The sequence below is a fragment of the Lipophrys pholis genome (assembly GCF_963383615.2).
Source record: "Lipophrys pholis genome assembly, chromosome: 21".
In the NCBI taxonomy this organism is placed as follows: Eukaryota; Metazoa; Chordata; class Actinopteri; order Blenniiformes; family Blenniidae; genus Lipophrys; species Lipophrys pholis.
In genome coordinates this window covers 24,676,596-24,700,449 of record NC_137649.1, presented here as the reverse complement: position 1 = coordinate 24,700,449, position 23,854 = coordinate 24,676,596, and the positions used below count along the sequence as shown (strand labels likewise).

General features: G+C 46.9%; 4 protein-coding genes across 5 annotated transcripts in view; 2 read left to right on the top strand and 2 right to left on the bottom strand.

Moving 5' to 3' along the window:
- Window positions 1–134: 134 nt before the first annotated feature.
- fam89a (family with sequence similarity 89 member A) lies at window positions 135–6,674 on the bottom strand. Its single transcript, XM_080490734.1, has 2 exons — window positions 6,300–6,674; window positions 135–793 (listed from the first exon to the last, which is right to left on the bottom strand). Exons 1-2 carry the CDS (start codon window positions 6,546–6,548, stop codon window positions 530–532), a joined length of 513 nt encoding a protein of 170 aa, XP_080346860.1. The 5' UTR covers window positions 6,549–6,674; the 3' UTR covers window positions 135–529.
- A 3,457-nt stretch (window positions 6,675–10,131) lies between these two features.
- Window positions 10,132–14,471, bottom strand: sprtn (SprT-like N-terminal domain). 2 transcript variants are annotated; one of them, XM_080490121.1, is made up of 5 exons: window positions 13,979–14,471; window positions 13,382–13,481; window positions 13,183–13,311; window positions 12,753–13,104; window positions 10,132–11,837 (listed from the first exon to the last, which is right to left on the bottom strand). In XM_080490121.1, exons 1-5 carry the CDS (start codon window positions 14,230–14,232, stop codon window positions 10,990–10,992), a joined length of 1,683 nt encoding a protein of 560 aa, XP_080346247.1. In that variant the 5' UTR covers window positions 14,233–14,471; the 3' UTR covers window positions 10,132–10,989. The 2 variants fall into 2 exon arrangements, with proteins under 2 accessions (XP_080346247.1, XP_080346248.1); XM_080490122.1 differs by having other exon boundaries at window positions 13,388–13,481; window positions 13,979–14,343.
- Window positions 14,472–14,957: 486 nt separating this feature from the next.
- exoc8 (exocyst complex component 8) lies at window positions 14,958–20,478 on the top strand. Its single transcript, XM_080491229.1, has 4 exons — window positions 14,958–16,401; window positions 17,237–17,490; window positions 18,059–18,307; window positions 19,219–20,478. The coding sequence occupies exons 1-4, from the start codon at window positions 15,255–15,257 to the stop codon at window positions 19,621–19,623; spliced, it is 2,055 nt and encodes a 684-aa protein (XP_080347355.1). The 5' UTR covers window positions 14,958–15,254; the 3' UTR covers window positions 19,624–20,478.
- A 2,494-nt stretch (window positions 20,479–22,972) lies between these two features.
- Window positions 22,973–23,854, top strand: part of trim67 (tripartite motif containing 67) — a gene marked incomplete at both ends in the record, with an annotated part of 33,364 nt that continues 32,482 nt past the window's right edge. Inside the window, 2 exons of the mRNA XM_088649194.1 lie at window positions 22,973–23,440; window positions 23,507–23,854. The exon at window positions 23,507–23,854 is cut by the window's right edge and continues 90 nt beyond it. Coding sequence (XP_088505320.1) covers window positions 22,973–23,440; window positions 23,507–23,854 — 816 coding nt within the window. The remainder of the gene's footprint in view (window positions 23,441–23,506) is intronic.

Genomic DNA, 23,854 nt, shown 5'->3' with positions numbered 1-23,854 from the left:
GAGCAACGCTCCGACACACAGGAACCGTTCATCAACGCTTCAAGTCCCGATCCCAGAGGTCTCCCTCGTGTCCGGGCGTCGTGTGAAAACATCCAGAAAGTAAAAGAAGCAAATATTTAGGTTTTGTTTTTTTTATATTATATAATAAATAATAAAACTTTGTTCATATATTTTTGTAAATGTAAGAAAAGAAAAGTAGTGAGTGACTAGCTAAACTGATAATACCGAAGCAGCAGGAGCGCCGCTCATAAAAACACGAGTACACAGGAATATTTTGTCTAACTTGGAGTAACAAGAGTTTCTGAGTCGTCAGAACTCCCGAGTGTTTCCGAGGGTTAACGTATCCAGACACTTGGCGTTGGCGGTTTGACGACGCTCCTGGTCGCATTGCAAAAAAATCAAAAATACCAAAACTTCTGCAGCAGGAGCAGGTTTGTGTTTCACCTGAAGAGCGGAAGGTTTAACGCCGCCGGGCCCGAGAAGCTTCGCCGGGTTCCTTCCTCCGGTCGCCGTTAGAAAGGCGGAGGCCTCAGATGGTGACGTGGAAGGAGTCCCAGCTGTCGTCTTTCCCGACGCCGCCGCCCTTCTTGGCCGCCGCCATCCCGTCTCCGACCTCCCCGTCCGGCTGCTCGCCGGTGGGCGTGGCCCCCGGCTCCGGGTAGTACTCGTCGTCCTCGTCGAAGTAGCCGTTCTCCATCAGGCTGGAGGCGGCGCTGCCCTTGTACTCCTGGATGGACTCGTGCAGCGACCACAGCTGGCACAGCAGCGACATGTCCTGCTGCCGCAGCCCCACCTGCAACCAGGAGACCACGCCCACCAAGTTAAACCCCGCCTCTGAAAACACAGCCTTCATTTGTATCCAGAAGCTTTTTGTCCGACAGTATTTCAAGCCACACTAAGTTTTTGGAGCAAAACCAGAACGATCAACGACTCTAAAAAAATACAACAATTTCATTGGTTATCGTTTCTGAATGCGGTTGTGTTTACGGAAAACTTTTCCAGAACGTCTCCAGACGGTTCTCGAGCCTCAAACAACGGAACACAGTGGGAACATGTAACACTGCTGGTGTCCACCAGGGTTGACCGGGCCTCGTTTACACGACAACGTTTCAAGCGAAAGCGACGTCTGTTTGCACGGCGAAGGCAGAAACGCTGAAAACGACGTAGCAACCACGTTGGGCCAGTAGGTGGCGTCGCTGTTCTGACCAGCAGCACCGTTTCAGGAAAGTTGGGTTTTTCTACGTTTCCATGGAGATGGAGCATTTTGAAAAACGTTGCCTCTTTCATCAGTCTCCGCAAAAACAGAATTTGAGCGTTCTCCAAAGGTTTCACCTCGGGAGCCGTTTTCAAAAAGTTGCGTTTTCAGAGACTCTGAGCACCGTTGCTGTGACAACGGACTTCCGAAAAGCTATAAAAGTTTTGCGTTTCCTCGTGAAAAGGTTGTCGTGTAAACGTTGTCGTGTAAAGGTTGTCGTGTAAAGGTTGTCGTGTAAACGTTGTCGGGTAAACGTTGTCGTGTAAACGTTGTCGTGTAAACGTTGTCGTGTAAACGTTGTCGTGAAAACGTTGTCGTGTAAACGTTCTTGTTAAAACGTTGTTGTTAAAACGTTGTCGTGTAAACGTTGTCGTGTAAACGTTGTCGTTAAAACGTTGTCGTGTAAACGTTCTTGTTAAAACGTTGTTGTTAAAACGTTCTTGTTAAAACGTTCTTGTTAAAACGTTCTTGTTAAAACGTTGTCGTGTAAACGTTGTCGTGTAAACGTTGTCGTGTAAACGTTGTCGTGTAAACGTTGTCGTGTAAACGTTGTCGTTAAAACGTTGTCGTGTAAACGTTCTTGTTAAAACGTTGTTGTTAAAACGTTGTCGTGTAAACGTTGTCGTGTAAACGTTGTCGTTAAAACGTTGTCGTGTAAACGTTCTTGTTAAAACGTTGTTGTTAAAACGTTCTTGTTAAAACGTTCTTGTTAAAACGTTCTTGTTAAAACGTTCTTGTTAAAACGTTGTCGTGTAAACGTTGTCGTGTAAACGTTGTCGTGTAAACGTTGTCGTGTAAACGTTCTTGTTAAAACGTTGTTGTTAAAACGTTGTCGTGTAAACGTTGTCGTGTAAACGTTGTCGTTAAAACGTTGTCGTGTAAACGTTCTTGTTAAAACGTTGTTGTTAAAACGTTCTTGTTAAAACGTTCTTGTTAAAACGTTCTTGTTAAAACGTTGTCGTGTAAACGTTGTCGTGTAAACGTTGTCGTGTAAACGTTGTCGTTAAAACGTTGTCGTGTAAACGTTCTTGTTAAAACGTTGTCGTTAAAACGTTGTCGTTAAAACGTTGTCGTGTAAACGTTGTCGTGTAAACGTTGTCGTGTAAACGTTGTCGTGTAAACGTTGTCGTGTAAACGTTGTCGTGTAAACGTTGTCGTTAAAACGTTGTTGTTAAAACGTTGTTGTTAAAACGTTGTTGTGTAAACGTTGTTGTTAAAACGTTGTTGTTAAAACGTTGTCGTGTAAACGTTGTCGTGTAAACGTTCTTGTTAAAACGTTGTCGTTAAAACGTTGTCGTGTAAACGTTGTTGTTAAAACGTTGTCGTTAAAACGTTGTCGTGTAAACGTTGTCGTGTAAACGTTGTTGTTAAAACGTTGTCGTGTAAACGTTGTCGTGTAAACGTTGTCGTGTAAACGTTGTTGTTAAAACGTTGTCGTGTAAAGGTTCTTGTTAAAACGTTGTCGTTAAAACGTTGTCGTGTAAACGTTGTCGTTAAAACGTTGTCGTTAAAACGTTGTCGTTAAAACGTTGTCGTTAAAACGTTGTCGTTAAAACGTTGTCGTGTAAACGTTCTTGTTAAAACGTTGTCGTTAAAACGTTGTCGTGTAAACGTTGTCGTTAAAACGTTGTCGTTAAAACGTTGTCGTTAAAACGTTGTCGTGTAAACGTTGTCGTTAAAACGTTGTCGTTAAAACGTTGTCGTTAAAACGTTGTCGTTAAAACGTTGTTGTTAAAACGTTGTCGTTAAAACGTTGTCGTGTAAACGTTGTTGTTAAAACGTTGTTGTTAAAACGTTGTCGTGTAAACGTTGTCGTGTAAACGTTGTTGTTAAAACGTTGTCGTGTAAAGGTTGTCGTTAAAACGTTGTCGTGTAAAGGTTGTCGTTAAAACGTTGTCGTTAAAACGTTGTCGTTAAAACGTTGTTGTTAAAACGTTGTCGTTAAAACGTTGTCGTGTAAACGTTGTTGTTAAAACGTTGTTGTTAAAACGTTGTCGTGTAAACGTTGTCGTGTAAACGTTGTCGTGTAAACGTTGTTGTTAAAACGTTGTCGTGTAAAGGTTGTCGTTAAAACGTTGTCGTGTAAAGGTTGTCGTTAAAACGTTGTCGTGTAAAGGTTGTCGTTAAAACGTTGTCGTGTAAAGGTTCTTGTTAAAACGTTGTCGTTAAAACGTTGTCGTGTAAAGGTTGTCGTGTAAAGGTTGTCGTGTAAACGTTGTCGTGTAAACGTTGTCGTGTAAAGGTTGTCGTTAAAACGTTGTCGTTAAAACGTTGTCGTGTAAACGTTGTTGTTAAAACGTTGTCGTGTAAAGGTTGTCGTGTAAACGTTGTCGTGTAAACGTTGTCGTGTAAACGTTGTCGTGTAAAGGTTGTCGTGTAAAGGTTGTCGTTAAAACGTTGTCGTTAAAACGTTGTCGTGTAAACGTTGTTGTTAAAACGTTGTCGTGTAAACGTTGTCGTGTAAACGTTGTCGTGTAAAGGTTGTCGTTAAAACGTTGTCGTTAAAACGTTGTCGTGTAAACGTTGTTGTTAAAACGTTGTCGTGTAAAGGTTGTCGTGTAAACGTTGTCGTGTAAACGTTGTCGTGTAAACGTTGTCGTGTAAAGGTTGTCGTGTAAAGGTTGTCGTTAAAACGTTGTCGTTAAAACGTTGTCGTGTAAACGTTGTTGTTAAAACGTTGTCGTGTAAAGGTTGTCGTTAAAACGTTGTCGTGTAAACGTTGTTGTTAAAACGTTGTCGTGTAAAGGTTGTCGTTAAAACGTTGTCGTGTAAACGTTCTTGTTAAAACGTTGTCGTTAAAACGTTGTCGTGTAAACGTTGTCGTGTAAAGGTTGTCGTTAAAACGTTGTTGTTAAAACGTTGTCGTGTAAACGTTGTCGTGTAAAGGTTGTCGTTAAAACGTTGTCGTTAAAACGTTGTTGTTAAAACGTTGTTGTTAAAACGTTGTCGTGTAAACGTTGTCGTGTAAACGTTGTCGTTAAAACGTTGTTGTTAAAACGTTGTTGTGTAAACGTTGTCGTGTAAACGTTGTTGTTAAAACGTTGTTGTGTAAACGTTGTTGTGTAAACGTTGTTGTTAAAACGTTGTTGTTAAAACGTTGTTGTGTAAACGTTGTTGTTAAAACGTTGTGTAAACGTTGTTGTGTAAACGTTGTTGTTAAAACGTTGTTGTTAAAACGTTGTTGTGTAAACGTTGTTGTGTAAACGTTGTTGTGTAAACGTTGTTGTGTAAACGTTGTTAAAACGGGGCCTCAGTTGGAAAATCAGTCAAACATGTTTGTGTGCAACCAAAGCAGGGCAGGTTGAGTCAGGTGAGTTACAGTTACATCATGAAATCACGTAATAACTTGTTGTTCACAAGATGACTCGGCACTTTTTTCACCGCGGCTGTATTTATATGATTACTTTGTAACTTTTAAGTAGGATTACTTAAATCTATTTACAATAATGAAACGATGGTAATTTGTCGTCTCCCCAGCTCAGATTTTAGATTTTTACTGAAGTACAAGTTACATTACAGGTTTGCAAAGAGTGCAATTACCCCAAATACTTAATTACAGTAATCTAACGGGGGCGTGGCTTAGTGATGTCATAATGCAAGTAAAGATGATTCCAAAACACAATCTGACTTTTAGTTTCCGAGGAGGATAGAAACATGGACTTAATGTCAGTTTGATTAATTAAGTTAATTTTCCTTATAAAACCTCGTGGAGTACGTATTCTAACAAAAAACCTTTTACTTAAATCTTCTTTTTACATAATGTAAAATATTAAACATTTATGTGCACGGATATATTTAATATACGTCTTCCGAAGGAACTACTAATTGAGTATTCCTCTGATAACAGTACTTTTCCATGCGAAGAGAGAAAAGAGGCTGTTGTGGATTATCTTACTCTGTGATGAAATCCTTCAGTGTTTCACTCTGATTACATCTCAGGGATTAGATTACAGGATTAAAATAAAAAGAGAGATTGAGAGATTAAAATGTATTAAAATGAGCTCAGAAACCAGAACAAGAGTTTTTTTAAAGCATTTATTTTTCCTAATGAGGAACAATGATTTAAAATGGCATTCCATTACCTGTTTTCTTTAAACGTCGCCTTAAATCTGACAGAAGTATTTGCTTGTTGTGCCTATTTAAAATTTGAAGATATCTAAAACTAGAATTTCCTGAATTTATCCAGTTTTCTTTTAGTGTACGTCTTTAAATATGACATCCTAATGCAAAACGTTTATCCCTTCTATTATTAGCAATTTAGAAATACTTCATTTTAAACAACAATTAAATGTTCTGGGTTGTTCCACTTTTTTAAATGTATTTTTTTCTGGGTTAATATTATCAATGAATTTCGAAAAAATAATTTTAAATCTTTTGTTTATTTTTTAAATGATCTTCAGAATTTTTCCAGTTTATTTGTTTGTATTCATGAATTTAGAAACATTATTTATAATACATTTAATTCAGTAAATTCACTTCATTCAATTTGTTTGACAATTTCAGATTCTATCCAAATTATTGATATTACTTAAGCTAAAAGAATACTTTAGTTTAAGAACATTTCTTTTTAATGTTTTGCAGAATTTTTTTATTGTGCTTTAGCAATCATTTATTACCAGTATTAAATTTAGGAAACTTGTTGAAACATTTATAAATGTTTTTATTGGATTGACCCACAAAGGGTTTAAAAGAACTTTAGTTATCTTGTAACTACACTATTTAGCATCGCTGTATTAAATAATTAAAACAATTCAAAGCTTTTAAAGACTTTTACGTTGTAATTCAGTCTTAATTGTCCCAAATCTCAAATAAAATGTGTTTAGTGTAAATTACATATTTTCCGAATTTACCAAAACACCGCTAAAAGTCTCATTTCGTTTGTTTTCGGTTAAATCCGCTAAAAATCGCGTAAACGTGCTTAGACGTTCAAGCGAACTACTTCCAGTCGGACTGTGGCCTGGCCAGGGGATTAAGCGGCTCCGCGGAGGAGGACCGAACACACGGGTTAGGGAAGAAGCGCCGCGGTGCTCGGCCGGATCGTTACCATCTCCTTCCGCAGCAGCGCCAGCGCGGCGTCCAGGTTGGCCGGCTTGCTGTGCAGCAGGCTGTCGCCGTTGTTCCGGCCTCGGCTCAGGTCGTCCTGGATCATCGTCTTCTTCACGTACATCCGCTCCATGTCCCTCCACGAGCCGCCGCTGGAGTTCAGCAGCCCGCTCAGGCTCTTGGGCAGCGGCGGCAGCCCCTCGATGCAGGCCATCCCGCCCGCAGAGCCGCTCGACGACTTCCCGTTCATGTCCTCCGCGCAGGGAGCGTCTTTCACCGGGCAGAGAGCGAGACGAGCCGCCGGGGGGAAGAAACAGCGAGCCGCCACCCGTCCAACAAACAAACACTGACACTCAGCTCACGCTCAGAGGACACCGCCCACTTCCGGTCGAACCGCCACAATAAAAGCACATCGTATTTTTTATTTAAAAATACCATTTTAAATTAATACCTGCAAACCTTCTCTGTTTACAAAGTAGAAATTCATACTATATATATTTCTCTTTTTTTTATTATTTAAGTAAAGTCAATGTTCAAAATATTAAATTTAATCCAACAATCTAAATCAGTCGATGATATATCCAAATACAATATGAATGGTTAACAGAACACAATGCACGCAATATGAATATTTAGATATATATGTTGATATAAAACATTCTATTTTTAGTCTGTTTATTTTGATATGTAATATATATGAATAATATAGTATAAAAATGTGTATAAAATACAGATTTCTTTTATTCCTTTTCATCAGATTTTTTTATTTATTTATTAGATTAAAATGAAATGTTTTGCTTTATTTTTTGCTCTAATCCTTTTCCATACAGCAACATTTTTTGTGCCTCACAAAAAATTCCAGTACACTAATTTTAAGAAAATATGAGTATGTGTGTGTGTGTGTGTGTGTGTGTGTGTGTGTGTGTGTGTGTGTGTGTGTGTCTCATGTGTCTGCATTGTGATTTCAAGGTTATTGTTGTGGCGAGGCAGCAGGCCGGGGGGTGGAAGTACGGCCCACCATCTGTCCTTTGTACACTATTGTCACACACACACACACACACACACACACACACACACACACACACACACACACACACACACACACACACACACACACACACACACACACACACACTATTGCTGTTGGTGTGCTGGAGGAGGAGTGTTTATGGCTATGGACTGAAAAACACCGAGTGTCCAGATTACACTGAACGCTGTTGGAAAGCGTCCCGTCCCTTTAATCCCACTGTGGAACTAATGAGCCGTCAGCTGACGGTTCACATCTGCAGGTTAGAGACGACTGAAGGACAGTCGGTGTGATTCCACCACCATCAGTGCGTCCTGAGATCAAAGGATTAGACGTATGATGGCGCCCCGCGGGGAACCATGCCGCCATCGTAGGGTGGCGTTAATCTGCGCCGCCAAAAGCACAATGAGAGGGTGTTACTGGGTATAGTCTGGCTAATGATGCTCCAAAGACATCCGCTTAAAAGCTCCAGCTCTTCAGAGGTCAAAACATTAAAGCAAGTACATATGGGGACGATAAATCCCACGAAATACCGATTTACAGATCGACAGTCAGCGAGAAAACAAACACCGGCTCCAGTAACAGCTGCTTTATTGAGAGAAATGTTGAGTTAAATCTCAGTTTTATTCTGTCTCTGTGGACTTTTTCTCTCATGGCATCATTTAATTTCACATTATTTCATAAAATATTATCATCAAGGATGGAACCAACCAACCAACCAACCAACCAACCACCTGGTCAACCAACCAACCAACCGACTGACTGAGCAACCAACCAACCAACCAACCAAACCAACCAACCAACCAACTAACCAACCAACCACCTGGTCAACCAACCAACCAACCAACCAACCAACCGACCGACTGACTGAGCAACCAACCAACCAACCAACCAACTGACTGAGCAAGCAAGCAAGCAAGCAACCAACCGACTGACTGGGCAACCAACCAACCAACCACCTGGTCAACCAACCAACCGACTGACCCGACCAACCAACCAACCAACCAACCCACCAACCACCTGGTCAACCAACCAACTGACTGACCCGACCAACCAACCAACCAACCAACCAACCAACCGACTGACTGAGCAACCAACTAACCAACCAACCGACTGACTGAGCAACCAACCAACCAACCAACCACCTGGTCAACCAACCAACCGACTGACCCGACCAACCAACCAACCAACCGACTGACCCGACCAACCAACCAACCAACCAACCAACCAACCACCTGGTCAACCAACCAACCGACTGACCCGACCAACCAACCAACCAACCAACCAACCGACTGACTGAGCAACCAACCAACCGCCTGGTCAACCAACCAACCGACTGACCCGACCAACCAACCAACCAACCAACCAACCAGCCAACCGACTGATCAACCAACCACCTGGTCAACCAACCAACTGAACAATTAACTGACCGATGGACTAACCAACCTACTAAAAAGTCAACCAACTAATCAATAAAACAACCAACTAAATAAACAACAAACATGCAAATAACAAATCAATCAACTGAAGAACCAACCAACCAATAAACAATGAAAGAAAAACATGACAAATGTGTTTTTTTGTCTTGAAATAAACTGCAAACTTCAACCCCCCCTAACCCTAACCTCCACCCCCCATAACCCTAACCTCCACCCCCCCTAACCCTAACCTCCACCCCCCCTAACCCTAACCTCCACCCCCCCTAACCCTAACCTCCACCCCCCCTAACCCTAACCTCCACCCCCCATAACCCTAACCTCCACCACCCACCCCACCCCCACCCGCAGGGTGACGTGGTGGACTGGGAGCAGCTGTTTCAGCAGGAGACAATGGGACAGAGAGGAAGGAGGGAGGAAGTGTGTGGGGAGGGGCTCTGCTTCCTGCACTCAGGATGGGAAAGGGGCGTGGCTTTAATCCCCACAGCTGCTGGTGGCGACACCAGATTCTCCTCGCAGCTTCTTCTCCGCCGCGACGATGCAGATTGAAGCAGTGATGAGTTTATGGCTGCGGTGCAGAGGACTGAATCCAACGGCTTAACCCTAACCTAAACTAGCCTAACCTAACCTAACCTAAACTAACCTAATCTAACCTAGCCGAACCTAACCTAAACTAACCTAACCCTAATCTAACCTAACCTAAACTAACCTAAACTAACCCTAACCCTGAGAATCCCAGGTGGCGGTTCTTTAGCTGGAACTGAACGTAACTAAATACTTTTATAAAATCAATCAACTTTATTTGTTTAGCACTTTTTTATACAATTAATGTAAAACAAAGACATGATTAACATGATTTAAAAACGTGGAAAGATACAATAGATAAAGTGAACACACACACGCGCACACACACACACACACACACACACACACACACACACACAGTGGTATGGAGACATGGCAGGACACTGAGGACTAAGGTGAGGAAAGGGACACATTTGGGGGCCGTCCACACTGGGAGTGGCGCAGCCTCTAACCACAGGGGGCGCTGACAGGATTTTCTTTGAGCTTCTTACTCGTTAAGTTTGTTGCTCATGAAGAGTCACAGAGCCGCTGTCTCTCTGTTAGCATCAACGCTACGCTAGCCAAGGCTTTTCTGTTTAAACTCTTGTTTACTGGGAATATCAGCGAGCGTAACTAAATACTATTATGAAAGTACTGGATGTTTTTGGACCTGGTGATTCATGAGCATTGGCATTAGCAAAACCTTTTGTCCCGCTGGCTTACTATTTTAAACCTCTTGTTTACGCGCAGTGTCGGCTAGCACGCGACAGATTAAACACTTAACAAAAAATAACCACAAACAAAATAAGAATAATCCAAACATATTTATTAATTTCTCAACAAACAACTAATTATCAGCAGTGACAAAAAAATCTGCCAACAAATTTAAAGGTACAGTGTGTAATATTCAGGCAAGACCGCCTTTATCCTCCAGGTGGCAGTAATGAGTCATCGCTAGAGCTCCAGCTTCTGTTGTGTCTAGTTTTTATTCTGCAGGACAGATTGATGCTAATAATGGTCAGCCATTTCACAAGCTCAAAGACACAGTCATTAAAAATATTGCACGTTGTAGCTTTAAGATGGTAAAATGAGTCATAAATTACAGTTTCTTTAAGAACGAGTAGAGTTACGAATAAAAGAATCTTGCATACTGTACCTTTAAATGAACAAGAACGTCCGATCAGCCGCCGGACAGGAATTAATAAAAACCTGTTAACAGTCAAAACAGAACCACAAACGTTGGTTCTCTGTGCTCTCTGATTGGCCGAAACGTAAGTGAGGCCGAACTCCGATTGACACGCCCACTTTCAGGATCTCGAACAGAACTCCCTCAGATATTTGTTGCGATAAAGACTTTGAACGAAACACCGGAGGATCCTTCAAAAGAACAGTCCTTCAGACCGACTGTAGACAACGTTGGATTCTTTATTCTATAACCTCAGACTCTGAACTCAGACGAGTCCCAGACGAGTCTCAGACGAGTCTCAGACGAGTCCCAGACGAGTCTCTGGCCTTTGCTTTGGAACCGCTGTGTTAAGGCACGTCTGTTAGTGACACCCGATCAAAATGCCTCATGACATCAAATACTAAAGACTCTGCAGGAAAGAATTGAGGAAATCTCTAGAAAAGGACAAAACCTGCACTTCCCCTCAGACGGCCGTCGTTCAGGAGAGGCAGGAGTCCAGGTGCTCGTTGATCTTTGCCTCCTGAACTTTGACCCGGCACACGGGGCAGCTGACCGTCAGGGAGGACGAGGACGAGGCGGGAGTCGTGAACGAGTTTGTCGAGGTGCTTCCTGAGGCGTCCTGGAAGAAGCTGGAGACGTTCGCCTCGTCCCACGGTCTCTTCCTGGAGGTAGGGCCTCCACCAGAGGCCCCCGCCGCCGCTCCACCAGAGGCCCCTGCCGTGGCTCCGCCCCCCGCCGTGGCTCCACCGGGTGAATCCTTGAAGAACTTGGAGTGCATGGGTCCAGAGGAGCCTCCAGGGGGTTTATCGGTACTGAACCGGACCGGAGGTTCTGTAAAGAGGGAGGAGTCTTTGTTGGCGTTGAGTCGACTGGTTGGGTTCTTGAAGCTCGACCGACTGAAAAGCTCCTGGATGTTGGTCTGTTTGTGTCGCCCTGCAGCCTGAGAGCCGCCCTGGAGTTTGTCTGGACTGAACTTGGACGTGACCTGAGTAGAACCAGAGGAGTCTCCGTTGGCGGCGGGTCGACTGGAACTGGAGCGACTGAAAAGCTCCTGGAGGGATTTCTGTCTGCTGCCCCCTGCTGGGGCGGAGCTTCTCTGGGGTTTGGGAATCTTGATGGGCGAGCCGTTGATGTTGATGAACGCTCTGGTGTTTCCAACAGACGTCTTCCCCGGAGGTCTTCTGCCCGCGGAGGAGGAGGAGGAGGAGGTTCTAGGGGAGGAGTCCAGGATGGACGATGGTGTTCTGAATGTAGACGAGTTCCCTCCGAGGAGGAAGCCCCGCCCACTGAATGGGATGATGCTCCGGATGTCCTGTGATCCAGAACCTGGAAGACAAACGCAGCAGAAACTGAGGCTCCGTTTCCATGACGACCTTTCAAGTGAGAACGCAAGTTTTCCCGTTTCCAGGACAACGTTTTGAAAAAGATTTTATTTTCCAGACAAATTGTGACTGAAATCTTTTCATTATTTTCGTTAAATCCAAAGTTGTATTTTCTCGTCTTCAAATGAAACTTTGTGTTCCTGTGGGAACAGGAAATGACTGTACGGCTCCAATTAAGGCTGATTTACTTTTCTTTGTCAAAGAACAACATCAACTATATTTTATCTTAGTCAAATTAAAAGATCTGAATTTTAAAACAATTCTTACATAAAAAGATTATATAGAAAATCTCTTCAATAAACAATCAAATGTTCTAAACTTTAGTTCCCAGGTTGGAACTTTCCCCTCGGGGGGGGGGGGGTTGAGGGGGGGGTTGAGGTTGGTTGTATTGTTTGTGTCGGGCGTCTCGCTCTTGAAATATTTGCAGATTGTTTTGATCTTAATTTCTCAACAGTTTCATTTCCCGACCTCGAACAGCCAAAATGCTGCCACACCTCTGACTTGGACTGGAGGGAACTTCCTTATTTCAAAACAGACGCAGCTTTGCGGTCCTCTGCACTGATCGTGTCGCCGCTCGCTGGAGGACGTCGAACACGAGCGCCGACGCTCCGAAACATTAGACAGAACAAGACAGCGCCCTCTGCTGTTTGCACCGCAATGTATTTTCTATTTCACCGATTTAACTCGTCACACACGTCTATTGATTTGTGACGTACTGCGGAGTGTCGTTATATCACACACACACACACACACACACACACACACACACACACACACACACACACACACACACACACACACACACACACACACACACACACACACACACACACACACACACACACACACACACAGTTACCTGTGGTTGAACTTTTCTTTCCTAGAGTCTCCTCCTTCTCCTTGTTTCCTTTCTTGTTGCCCTCCTTGTTGCCCTCCTGCTTCTCCTTGTTGCCCTTCTTGTTGCCCTCCTCCTTCTCCTTGTTGCCCTTCTTGTTGCCCTTCTTACCATACCCCTCGGGCTCTTTGACCTTGGAGTAGCTCCCTCCACAGGTCCTGCGGTGGTCGTCCCACCAGGGGTCCAGCGGGGACGGGGCCCGGTTCATGGCCCTCTTCACCCAGCCGAGGTAGGGCCTCCGGGTCCTGCAGGGTCCGTCACACCTCCACCAGTGCTGCCGGTAGACGTCCACCTCGTCGTGGAAGCTGTGGTAGACCTTCGGGTGGCACAGGGGAGATCTGCTCAGTTCCCGTCACCCCTCCCGAGTTTGGGTGGACCAGACAGAGACACTCACTGTGATCCGGGTCCCGCTGGCCTGGTTGATCCGGTTCATGTGCTTGCAGAACTCGGGCCCGTGGCCGTCCCGGTCCCGGTTGTTCTGGGTCACGAACAGCAGCGCGTGGATCATCTCGTGGAGGAGAGTCTGTGGGAACCAGAGGGACTCGGTGAAGACGGAGATCAGAGAGCGGACCCTCGGACCAGGTCCGACTCACCTCCACCAGGTCTTTCCTGGGTCGGAGCTTCAGCAGAGGCTCGCTGAGCCGGATCGAACACAGACCACCGCGACCTTCGTACGAACACACGCCGGCACACCTGGAAGAACCAGAGGAACCAACTGTGACCAGTGTGTCTTCATATCACCACAGATCCACTGTTTCTCACAGAGACCAGGAGGTCAAACATCCCGGACAGAGGGAAGACAGTCAGTGGATTCTCTCGCTCACACACACACCCACCCACCCACCCACCCACCCCCACCCACCCACCCACCCACCCACCCACCCACCCACCCACACACACACACACACACGAAAACTGAGACAAGAAATTAAAAACCTTGCTGAATGCCACATGTACAGGAAATTTACTTTCTTTTGGAACTAATTTCTTTATAGCAGGAAAATTGACTATTTTACCCACTTGTGATCACATTAGGCTGAACTTCCTGAAGAAGTGAGGAAATACCTGTATCGTCTTTATTGAGAGATGTGAGTTATTGTTCAGTACTGAAGCCTCTACCTGGCTCCGTATGCACCTTTCAAACCTGGATCAGAAGGTGTGAATGTGGGTGATGAAAGCGGGGGACCTACAGGGTCATCCTGGGGCTCCACTTCACCTCCACCCCGCTCAGCTTCCCCCAGAAGAAGCGCTGGTTGAAGTCCAGGAACAAGGCTCGCACGTCGGGGTTCGGGTCCAGCACCTCCCAGGACTGATCCACGATGGACAGCGGCCTCTCTTCCTCCAGCCTCCGCCTCTTCACGCCCTCCTGGAGGTGATCCGGGCCCCGGTCCTCCCTGTCGAACTGCTCCTGCAGCCGGATGGCCAGCAGCAGGTCGTCCTCCATCTTTGTTTACGTTAGCCCCCGGAAGCTAACAGGCTAACTTTAACGCATTTTCCTGGATTTTGCCCCAAACAGCTTCATCCTCAGACACTAAAAACTCCCTGCACGAGCAGCGGAGCGTGCAAACAGACGTAATCGTGTCATAATTTAAACGTAATTCGTCTAATTTTCGTGTTCGGTGGGAGCTAGTCCGAACAGACCAGCCACAGCCCCGCCATCAGTGTCATAGTTAACTTCCGGACAAGATTTCAAAATAAGGTCATTTGAACGGACTACTTCTGGTTCAGATTAGCTCTTCTACCATGAGATGGTTTGAGAGGTTTTTTTAAAAAAATTTTTTAATTGAGTTAGTTAGTTAGTTAGTTAGTTAGTTAGTTAGTTAGTTTAGTAAACAAACAATATGATTTGTCCTTAAAAGAAAAAAAACGCAAAAAGCAAAATGGACATGATCTGCTGGGCTTTTTCACAACCATAACTTCATTATGTCTTTGACTGCCAGTGGCTGTTTATTCTGTATAAGAAAATTGGTGCATTTTCAAATAAAAAGACAATTTCAAGTATGTTAGAATAAACATTTATATCTTCTAGAGTCAAAGAAATTCCTTCTGGGATTATTTGTTTTCTATTCTATTCTATTCTATTCTATTGTATTGTATTGTATTGTATTGTATTGTATTCTATTAATATTAGGACAATAACTCTGAACTGTTACTGTGAAGCCTACAGGAAGTAACTCAATGGATTCTGGGATATATAGTGCTCTTTGGCTAAACGCATGACAACACTAAATAAGTTATTTTACAGAGTTGACGTGTGTAAGACTTAGTGAAATAACACATTAGAACCTTACAGAAGCTGAATAGTTGTTGTTAATCGCTTTTTAAACGATATTTTCTCCTGTGACGTCACTGCCGTTACAACTTCCTGTTTGCTCGCGGAGGAAGCGTCAACTCTTCTTCCTCCGTCTCTCTTTATTCTCTTCCCACCTTCAGTCGTCGCGAAAACGACAAAACAAACAAAACAAAATGTCTGAAACCGGGAGCAGACTCCGCAAGCTGCTGGAATCTCCGAACTTCGACCCGCAGAACTACGTGAAGCAGCTTTCCCAGCAGTCCGACGGGGACCGGGACCTGCAGGAGCACCGGCAGAAGGTCCAGAACCTGGCCGACGAGACGGCCCAGAACCTGAAGAAGAATGTCTACAAGAACTACCGGCAGTTCATCGAGACCGCCAAGGAGATCTCGTACCTGGAAAGCGAGATGTACCAGCTGAGCCACATCCTGACGGAGCAGAAGAGCATCATGGAGAGCATCACCCAGGCCCTGACGTCCAGCGACAAGGACGAGACGTCCAAGGAGATGCAGGCGGCGTTTCCCAAGGAGACCGAGGAGCTGAAGCAGAGGACGCTCACCTCCCTGCTGGAGAAGGTGGACGGCGGCAAGAACATCATGGACACGCCGGGGAGGCACCTGGTCTACAACGGCGACCTGGTGGAGTTCGACGTGGACAGCATGTCGCACATCCAGAAGGTCCACGCCTTCCTGATGAACGACTGCCTGCTGGTCGCCACCTGGCTGCCCAACCGCCGCGGTGCCGTCAAGTACAAGTACAACGCCCTGTACGAGCTGGAGAGCTTCGCCGTGGTCAACGTGAAGGACAACCCCCCCATGAAGGACATGTTCAAGATCCTCATGTTCCCCGACAGCCGCATCTTCCAGGCGGAGAACAGCAAGGTGAAGAAGGAGTGGCTGGAGATCCTGGACGAGACCAAGAAGAGCAAAGTCTCCAGGGACAAGAAGGTGGAGGAGGCGCCCACCTCCCCCGTCCGCGCCGAGGCGTCCACCAACCCGTTCGACGTGGACGAGGAGGAGGAGCTGGCGTGCGGCGAGGAGAGCGTGGACCTGAGCCCGGAGTGGATCCAGGAGCTGCCCGAGGACCTGGACGTCTGCATCGCCCAGAGGGACTTCGAGGGCGCCGTGGACCTGCTGGACAAGCTCCACGAGTACCTGAGGGACCAGCCGGCCACCGCGGGGGTGAAGGAGCTCCGGGCCCGGGTGGAGGAGCGCATCCGGCGCCTGACGGAGGTGCTGGTGTTCGAGCTGTCGCCGGACCGGTCGCTCCGCGGCGGACCCCAGGCGACGCGCCGCGCCGTGTCGCAGCTCATCAGACTAGGTTCTTCTCTCAAAACCTCTTTCTGACGCCGTAGACCAACCGGGGTACCGCTCAGTCCGCCAGCAGCAGAACCAACGCGCCACATGTCCAGGAGAGACAGCGAAGGTTTTCAGCTGATCCAGAACAAGTTTGAGCCACTTTTGGGTCCAAGAGGATAAATAGATGGTGGACGGACGGACGGATCAGTAACAACAATCATTGATCTTTAGGTTTCAGGCAGTTTGACCCGATCAGACCAGATATCGGTTCGGTTCTGTTCTGTTCTCTTCGGTTCTGTCAGAAATCTAAACTTTCCCACAATACATGTAGATTAACTGAAGACGGGTCTTTAGACAGAGAGAACCTGCAAACTGCCAGAACCCTGGAACAGACCGGACAGAACCACAAGAATCTCATTATGAATAATTACAAAGAAGTTCAGTGCTAAAAAAACCAAATTGACAGTTTAGTTTAAAAATCACCGGTAGTTTGAATCCGTTAAGTTCTGAGTCAAATGATCCTGAGAGGAAATCCAGAGTAGAACTATGGAAGAAGACGTGTTGTTATTGGTTCCCTCTTCGTTGACACGTTCTCCGGCTCTCTGACGTCCAGAATCACATTTCAGGATCCGTTTACGCTTTCAGGTCAAAATGCTTCGTTTTTTTGCGTTTCTGTTTCAGAAAAGATTTTCCTTTAACATTTTGACCTCTGATGTTGGGATGAGCAGGAGCAGCGGTTCCGCCGTCCACACGGAGACCCGGCGGTTCCGCCTCGAGAGCCGATTTCAGAAAACTTGTTTCCAGTGACTCCGTTGTCGTGGAAACGGGGCTCAAGTCCCGTCTGTCTGTCGTTCCAGGTCAGTCCACCAAAGCCTGTGATCTGTTCCTGAAGAACCGGGCGGCCGCCGTGCACACGGCCATCCGCCAGCTCCGCATCGAGGGCGCCACGCTGCTCTACATCCACAAGCTCTGCAACATCTTCTTCACCAGCCTGCTGGAGACCGCCAAGGAGTTCCAGATGGACTTCGCTGGCAACACGGGCTGCTACTCCGCCTTCGTGGTCTGGTCCAGGTCGGCCGTCAGGATGTTCGTAGACGCCTTCAGCAAGCAGGTACCAGGAGGCGGTTCTCCACCGCTCCAGAGGCAGGACGCCTCAACAAGAGCCGACTGCTGATTTAACTGGAGGTTAAAGTATTAAAGTAAAAACTGGTCAAAAAAAAAAAAAGAAGTTTCAAACTTCCAGTCAAGGAAAGATCCAAAACAAAGTTTAAAATCTGAGCAGAGTCCACCCAGAACTCTGTCAATGAGCTCTGGAACTGGAGTCGTCCTCGTTAGAACCGAGTCTAGAATCAAGTACAGGAACAGAAAACACATAAGTACTCATCAATATTCGGTATCAGCAAGTAGCTAAACTCCTACTCGTACCTCTAGAAGAGTAGTGTCGGTGCATCCTCACTATTGCTGCCAATCGTAAAACTCGTCGTCATGGTTACCAAGCTCAGAAGAACTGAAGGATATTTTAAGTTGACGTCGTGAAGAATGAAGCAAAATCACGTAATAATTGTAGATTTTTGACGATCATGATTAGCGTGCTAACCAGCTAGCCTAGCCTGGCTCGCCTCGACTCACTACTGCCGCCCGGAGCACAGTCGTGGTATTACTTGATTTTCCCGCTCCAGGTGTTCGACAGTAAGGAGAGCCTGTCGACGGCGGCCGAGTGTGTGAAGGTGGCGAAGGAGCACTGCCAGCAGCTGACGGAGATCGGCCTGGACCTGACCTTCACGCTGCAGTCGCTGCTGGTCAAGGACGTCCGGGCGGCGCTGCTGAGCTACAAGGACGTGATCATCGAGGCCACGAAGCACCGCAACTCTGAGGAGATGTGGAGGAAGATGAACCTCATGACGCCCGAGGCGCTGCTCAAGCTCAAGGTGGAGCCGCTGCTGCTTCTGCTTCTTCTTCCTCTTCCTCTTCCTCTTCCTCTTCCTCTTCCTCTTCTCCTTCTTCCTGTGTCGTCTAGAGAACGTGGAGTTGACCGACTGACAGGAACTTCCTCATGTTCACTGAGGAACGTTCCTCTGGGATTAAAGTGGCTTTATTGGTTTTATTTCCTTGGTTTTCCTCAGATTAATGAGTTTAAGGCCTCGGTTCTGCGACGCTTCAAGTAAAAACACGTTGGTTCTGTATTTTCGTTTCAGAAACGTTTTGCGTTCACGGCAATGTTTTATAAAACTTTCTGTTTAAAGAGGACTGGGAGTCATGACATCACGGAGGAAACCTTGTTCTGATTGGCTCTACTGAGCATGTGCAGAACTACTAGTTACTACCAACATGGTGACCAGGACCAGGACCAGGACCTGGACCAGGACCAGGACCAGCGTTTCTGAAAAGTTGTGTTTTCCCGTTTCCATGGAGACGGAGTCGGAGTGTTTTTGAAAAGTTCTACTTTGGGAACCATTTTCGTAAAGTTACATTTTCAGTGGCTCCGGGCTCCGTTGTCGTGGAAACGCAACCCGCAATTAAACTCCTCAGGGAAGAACCAGGAGCTTCTCTTTGAATTTAAAGGTAAAAATACTGAAACGCTACGATAAACTTATAGCGTCGGCGTGGGTTAGCATCCAGGCTAACGTCTTTAGCATGGAGTTAGCGCCTTCTAGCTTACTGAACTGGTTTCTTACGTTTGGTGAAGCTTCGTTAGTTTGTGATAAACCTTCCTCCAGGATACGCAACGTTTAGCGCTATGCTAGTGAGCATTAGCTCCACCACCGCGGTGTTTGTATTGTTCTGATCAGGTCAGCGTGTGGATCTCATCTAAACTCGCTACCGTTCCTTCTCTGGGCAGGACGAGATGCGCGGCTGCGGCGTGGCGTTCGATCAGTACACGGGCGACGACTGCTGGGTGAACCTGAGCTACACGGTGGTGGCGTTCACCAAGCAGCTGATGAGCTTCCTGGAGGAGGGGCTTAAGCTCTACCTGCCCGAGCTGCACATGGTGCTGCTGGAGAGCCTGCGGGAGATCATCCTGGCCGCCGTGCAGCACGTGGACTACTCGCTGCGCTGCGAGCAGGACGCCGACAAGAAGCGCTTCATCGCGCAGAACGCCTCCTTCCTGCACGACACCGTGCTGCCCGTGGTGGAGCGCCGCTTCGAGGACGGCGTGGGCAAACCCGCCAAGCAGCTGCAGGAGCTGAGGAAGAGCAGCCGGCCGGTCCGGGTCAACCCGGACAGCACCACCTCGCTGGTCTGACCCCCCGTCGGTTTTGTGATGAAACCCCCTCACACACACACACACACACACACACACACACACACACACACACACACACACACACACACACACACACACACACACACACACACACACACACACACACACACACACACACACACACACAGTTGGATCTACCCCTTTTATTATATTGACAATTACACAAGAGAAAAGACTTTCTAGACAAACAAAACTGATGTTATGTCCCAGTGATTTTCCAGCAGTGAGCCCTGGTGAGAAATGGTCCAATTTCTATTAATGGTTAAAAGATGAGTCACTGGCTGTGATTGGACTTTACTGAGTTTCGGCACCTGAACGTGTTGGCTGATCAGTTCATTTACACACCGTTCCTTGCCAGCAGGTGGCAGTAGAGAGCACATTAATACTGACCCTGATAATTGAAGACAAAAGAATGAGACAGGAAAGCAATAGATAAATAATTGAAAATGAAAAAGTCAGACTATTTTTCCTGTTTTTGATATTATCAAAATAGTTTTGCTCCTTTGTTTAATTGTTTTGTTTTTTTAAACGATTTTAATGAGAACAAAATCTGTAAAAACTGTAAATATTGTCAATAAACGTGCTGCAGAAAGCCAAATATGTCATTTTATAACCTTTTGGATTGGTAGTGAGAACTTTTCTGTCCTCCTTTCCATCACTCTCTAGTATGATTCTATTTCATTCTTTACTTCATTATGTTTTCAACGTCGTATGACAATAAAGAATTTTTTACTTTGTTGAAGAACTTCAGCAGAAAAAGACAAATATTAAATGTTGCACAAAGTGTATGAGGCAAATAACCTGTGTGGATAAATAAACACTCCCAAGTCCCTCAGATATATCTTATCTATATACATTAATATATTTGATTTGACACTTCTGTGATAAGATTAATAATGAAGTATTTCTACTCTACTCTATGGGGCTCTGGGTGGTAATGAGCGTCGTCTGTGTGATGGTCCATCTCACACTCTTCAAGAAGGACTCGCTGGTCCAGCGCCGGTTTGGTACCAGTCAGTGTTGGAGGATTTGTTAGGAGGTTGCTGAACTGGGTGTTTGAAAGTGATTTATTCTGACTATTAACTTGGTATTTTATCAATTGAAGGAATGAATATTTCACTCAGTCAGTTCTTGAATGAATTTCCAGAGTTTATTCATCCACAGGAGACTCTGTTTATTATTGGGGTCTTCAGGAGGACGAAATACAGACGAGTTTCAGGGTGAAACTTTTATTTCAGATGTTTTTTCAAACTACAAAAACCACATGAAGGGATGAAATCAGACCAAAACAAAAGTTCTTCTCCTTCCTCAGGAGCTGTGCTCAGCTCCGTGGCCTCCACTGCCCGCCATCTTCTCCTCCACATCACTTCCTGTCTCAGCTCCGCCTCCCAATCCTTATTAGCCAATCAGTACAGAGCACAGAGGGCAGGCGGAACGTTTGAAAGCAGGTTGAACACTCCTAATCGAAGCACCTTTCCTTCAGCAGCAACTAAATGAAGGGAAAAGATCATTTGATTCCGTCAATTCAACAAATCCTCATAAAATATTTATAGTTGAGGCGCCTTCCTTCGCGACAGGCTCAACATCCTGGCAGGAAGCTGATACTTCCTGAACACGGCAACGACAAACTTCAGGCTGCGTGAAGGATCTGATGAACCTCCTGAAATCAAGGATCAAAGTAGCTTCTTCATTTTGAGTGAAAGGGTGACCTCTGCTCCGACGTCCATCCTGTCAAGCTGCCGTGACGCAACAAGAGGCGGAGACTAAAGCCGAGAAGGGAAAGTTTTCTTCTGCGTGTATTTACTTATTTATTGGTTTGTATGCAAGTATTTGACCAACGTTTCGCAGAAACTATTAACCTGAATGACCTGAACTCTTCAGGGATGATTTGTCGTCCTCCGAGCACCACTCCTTCACATGTTGGCACATTAACGTCAAACCGTTTCAGAATCAATCCCAAAAAACTGGGACAGGATGTTGTGCTCTACCGAGTGTAGCTCTAGTTTATTACTGTTGTCGTGATCATTGTTGTTGTTGTTCTTACCATCGTCAACAACAGTCGGGAGGAAGGTTTTGTTTTGATCTGTGTGTATTTATTTATTTATTTATTGGTTTGTATGAACTTTACCAACGTTTTGCCAAAACTCTAAACCCAACATACATGAAATCTTCAGGGATGATTTGTCTTCATCCAAGGATGATTGGGTCAAAGGTCCAGGTCCAGGTCCAGGTCCAGGTCCATGTCCAGGTCCAGGTCCAGGTCCAGGTCCAGGTCCATGTCCAGGAACAGGTCCAGGTCCAGGTCCAGGTCCAGGTCCATGTCCAGGTCCAGGAACAGGTCCAGGTCCAGGTCCAGGTCCAGGTCCATGTCCAGGAACAGGTCCATGTCCAGGAACAGGTCCAGGTCCAGGTCCAGGTCCAGGTCCAGGAACAGGTCCAGGTCCAGGAACAGGTCCAGGTCCAGGTCCAGGCCCATGTCCAGGAACAGGTCCAGGTCCAGGTCCAGGTCCAGGTCCAGGTCCAGGTCCAGGAACAGGTCCAGGTCCAGGTCCAGGTCCATGTCCAGGAACAGGTCCATGTCCAGGAACAGGTCCAGGTCCAGGTCCAGGTCCAGGTCCAGGTCCAGGTCCAGGTCCAGGTTAGTTAGTTAAAAAACGTGTTTTCGTCACAACATTGCCAGTTTTAATCTGATTGATGTCACATGATGCAGTGACGTCAATACCCTGGTTAGTAGTGGAGGGTCAAAGGTCGGGGGTGGGGGGGTCACATGGAAATAATAAACTGTGTGTATAAACAGTGATAACATGAAGCAATTCAAACGAGCATGACAGATGATGGAAGTCGTGATGTGGTGGATTAATAACCTGTAATCTGTTGGTTTCCATGGTGACAAATGTGGCGCTGGCGAAAGTCTGCACCCTGCCGAGTGTAGTTCTATTGGTTGGCGTCATTGTTATTGTTGTCATGAATATTGTTATCATTGTTGTCGTCATTATTATTGCTAATATCATTATTGATTTTAATATTTTTACCCGGCACCTTTAAAATGTAATCTACTAGATTAACAAAGTGCTCAAACAGAACAATGTCGTCCCGGACGATGAAATAAACATCTAGATAATAATACTGATAACGACAATAACAATAATGTATTCTAATACATAAGAATCTTGTGTTGATTTAAAGCCTCTGGACCACAAGGGGTTAAGCGCCCCCTGCGCTCGGCGCATGCGCACTGCGCGGCGGGGAGCTGTCCGCCTCAGTCGGTGCTGAAGCGTCTCGAGCGGACGGAGCTTCTCCTCCCGGTAAACACCGACACCGCGGCGCCATGGAGGAGGAGCTGAAGTGCCCGGTGTGCGGCTCCCTGTTCCGGGAGCCCATCCTGCTGCCCTGCTCCCACAACGTGTGCCTGGCGTGCGCCCGGAACATCACGGTACAGACCCCGGAGGGCGAGCCGCCGGTGCAGAACCGAGCCTCCGGCAGCTCCGACTACGACTACCTGGACATGGACAAGATGAGCCTGTACAGCGAGACGGACAGCGGCTACGGCTCCTACACGCCCTGCCAGATCAAGTCCCCGAACGGGGTGCGGGTCTTCCCGCCCGCCGCTCCGCACCCGCACCCGCACCCGCACCCGCACCCGCACGCGCACCGGCACTGCTCGCTCACCTGCCCGCTGTGCCACCGCAGCGTGTCGCTGGACGAGCGGGGGCTGCGCGGCTTCCCCCGGAACCGGCTGCTGGAGGCCATCGTGTTGCGGTACCAGCAGAACCGAGCCGCGGCCGCGGCCGCCGCAGCAGCAGCAGCCTCCGGTTCATCCTCGTCCTCCGCCTCCGCCTCCGCCTCCTCCGCCTCCGCCTCCGCCTCCTCCTCCTCCTCCTCCTCCTCCTCCGCCGCCGCGGTGAAGTGCCAGCTGTGCGACCGCAACCCGCTGGACGCGGCGGTGATGTGTGAGCAGTGCGACGTGTACTACTGTACCGCGTGCCAGCAGCGGTGCCACCCGTCCCGCGGACCGCTGGCCAAACACCGCCTGGTGCCCCCGCCGGGCCCGGCGGCCGGGGGCAGCGGGGGAAGAGGCGGAGGGGGTGGGGGTGGAGGTGGAGGGGGAGGTGGTGGGGGAGGGGGGCAGATGCCCCCCGCCACCGCGCGGAAGCCCGCGACGTGTCTGGACCACGAGGCGGAGAACTTCAGCATGTACTGCTGCAGCTGC